Below are 2,899 nucleotides of genomic sequence, written 5' to 3'. Positions count from 1 at the left end.
TATATTTCAAATTTATTCTTTTAATTTTGGAGAAACAAAAATACCATTTATCTAATAGACATTGTCTATAGACAACAAATTATATTTTCTATAAAAGGAACTAAATAAGAGAAAATAAAAATTTTGATACAATAAAATGACGCCTTTGTCATTCGTTGTCACCATAGGTACAACGTATCCAGAAGAAAATTTCTTTGTATCTTATTATAAAATTTTCCCCTACAATAAACTTTTACTACGGAATTATAAACACTTCGCTCGATGATTCTATTTTCGCTATTTCAACATCTTAATACTTTCATAAAAATTTTTAAACGTTCACAAGAAAACCACTTCCAACAGTATCGAAATATTATATGCAGTTTCATGACGAAGCGGAATATCACTCATCGTTGTAGTAACATCTATCTAACACACGAAGAACTGTCGAAAAGAAATCAGTCACAGACAGCGACTAACAATGAATAAAGTTCTTTTCTTAATCTAGATCCAGCTGTCTCGTGCTGAGCGTTCCCATGTGTAGTTTCGACGTTCTCATCTTTCTGAATGATTTGAGTAAATCCTCCATCGTGATGGGACGCACAGTATCGTGAAATTCTTCGTCGTACTCGTCGTCTGTATTATTCTCATATTTAAGTCCGTCGCTGCAAATTGAACAACATTATAGAAACTGATACAATGTGACTTCAAATTTTGAAATTCATATAATTCTGGATATAAAGCGCTATATTCAATTTTTTTCTACGAAATATTTAAATATACATACTGCGTGTATAAATAATCTCTAATACGATATATAGACGCGTTTCGACAAAGTTCTTGTAAATCAGATCCAGAGAAGCCTTCTGTATGCTTTGTCAATGTTGCAAGTTCTACATTGTCTGCGGTTGGTTCATTTTTCAGTATCAACTGCAAAACTTTTAATCGCTGCTGCTCATTCTGGAATTGATATACATATATATATATATATATGGAATTAATATATATTTTGGCATTATATATCATAATTATGTATTAATAATTATGTAAAATTTAAAATCGCATAAATATCCTTACCGGCAATCCAATATGGAAAGTAGCTGGCATACGACGCAGAATCGCTTTATCTAAATCCTGTGGCCTATTAGTGGCTCCCATTATAATCACAGTACAATCAGGATCAGTTATCAAACCATCCCACAATGACATAAATTGGGCCTTCATCATTGCCGTAGCTTCATGATCTTGTGAATTGCGCGATCTCAAAAACGAATCTGTTAAAAATATATTAAGATAAAAAATTTTATTTATTATACAAATAGATTGTATCAAATTGTATACATTAATGCGATTAAAATATCATCTGATAAACTATATCACAAATTATATTAGAAATATATTAAATAGATATAATTTTTTTAAGTAATAAAAAAATAAAATTTTTGAGATAATAAAAGTTTCTAAAATAAACCCAGATATACTTAGATAACTATACTAAAAATAATTTCTATTCTTGATGTACCTATCTCATCAATGAAAATAATACAGGGCTGCAATTTCACTGCCAATGAGAAGACAGCAGCAGCCAGCTTCTGACTTTCCCCATACCACTTATCAGTCAAGATGCTCACGTCTAGATTTATAAAGCGTGTTTTTGCCTCCCGAGCGGTAGCCTTGGCCATCATGGTTTTACCGCAACCTGGCGGACCATATAGCAATACTCCCTGAAAATGACAAGCACAAGGTACATCTAAAATATTAATTTCTCTCTAAGGAACATATCTGGTACCTTGGGTGCTTGAGTCAGCTGTGAATCTTCAAATAATTCCTTCCTCTGTATAGGCAGGATTACTGTCTCTTTAAGTTCTTGAATAACACTATCCAGACCAGCAATGCTACTCCACGATACTTTGATATCACTTGGATCTATCAGATGATTAGCTATTATCATCTCATAGTCTGTCAATTGATCCAAGTCAAAGGATCGTGCATATCTGTCGCTTTCTGCCAATTTACGTAATTGTTCCCGAGCCTAAAAGAATTTATACATAAGAATTTATACAAATTATCTGCAATTAATGTTCTGTTCTACAAATTGAAGACAATTTGCGACTTTGAAATTTCATTGAGAAATTATATAAGATAATGTCAAACCTTCTTTTTAGCTCTTTGTTTAGTACTTCTGGTAGGATCAAGCTGACTGATAAGCCATCTCATGCTGAAAAAGCCGATTGCTGCAACACACGTCAATCTTGCTACCAGCATCAACACCTCTTGTCGTGTAAGACCAGCACTAGCTGCCATGTTCATTGTTCACTGGGATACTCTGCAAACCCAATACTTTGTTGTATTAAAACATTTAATATGCTTACATTGAATTGCAATTAGCAAGAAAAGACAAATATATTTAAGAAACGCAGCAATTACAGAATTATTAAATAATAACTGAAAAGTTGCAAGTACAATAACTTTGAAAAAAATGAGCTTATAATTTAAAGTCTGAAAAAAAGAGAGAAAGTTTTGTTAGTGATCACAATATTCTCGTTGTTATATTAGAGAAAAAAACATGCAAATTTACGTTTATTTATGCGACTTGTGATTTTACTCGCAATTGTTACTGAATAGTTTGGTTTATTCTGTGTTGAAGACTATTCCGTTAGACGTATTTCTGGCGACTTAACCTCACCGGGACTCACGATTTCGCTGAGCGAAGAAAGTGGACAGCGACTTGTAGGTTAGAACAGAATGCGAGAAAGAAGGAATGTGCGCGATATGTATGTATATATATATATATATATATATATATATATATATATATATATATATATATTNTATACTATATATATGCTATAGAGGTTATTACTATTATTTGTNTATAATATAGACTCCACCTATATCTCCGTTAGAGCGACAGTGTGTT

At 32.1% G+C, this 2,899-nt stretch overlaps 1 protein-coding gene across 1 annotated transcript; it reads right to left on the bottom strand.

Annotated features, from left to right (window-relative positions):
• Positions 1–478: 478 nt before the first annotated feature.
• Positions 479–2,289, bottom strand: LOC105619918 (ATPase family AAA domain-containing protein 1-B-like). The gene is made up of 6 exons (XM_012201432.1): positions 2,134–2,289; positions 1,769–2,011; positions 1,502–1,703; positions 1,057–1,253; positions 767–939; positions 479–644 (listed from the first exon to the last, which is right to left on the bottom strand). The coding sequence occupies exons 1-6, from the start codon at positions 2,287–2,289 to the stop codon at positions 479–481; spliced, it is 1,137 nt and encodes a 378-aa protein (XP_012056822.1).
• Positions 2,290–2,899: the final 610 nt, after the last annotated feature.

Source organism: Atta cephalotes, assembly GCF_000143395.1.
Source record: "Atta cephalotes unplaced genomic scaffold scaffold00023, whole genome shotgun sequence".
Lineage (NCBI taxonomy): Eukaryota > Metazoa > Arthropoda > Insecta > Hymenoptera > Formicidae > Atta > Atta cephalotes.
This window is presented reverse-complemented; position numbering and strand designations above follow the sequence as displayed.

Bases quoted from the DNA above. Each gene is read 5' to 3' on its own strand.
- LOC105619918 (XM_012201432.1), bottom strand. From the start codon at position 2,289: ATGAACATGGCAGCTAGTGCTGGTCTTACACGACAAGAGGTGTTGATG. The intron at 1,704-1,768 runs GTACCAGATATG...TGTCATTTTCAG, and splicing joins AGCTGACTCAAGCACCCAAG to GGAGTATTGCTATATGGTCC. The intron at 645-766 runs GTATGTATATTT...TTCAATTTGCAG, and splicing joins AGAGATTATTTATACACGCA to CGACGGACTTAAATATGAGA.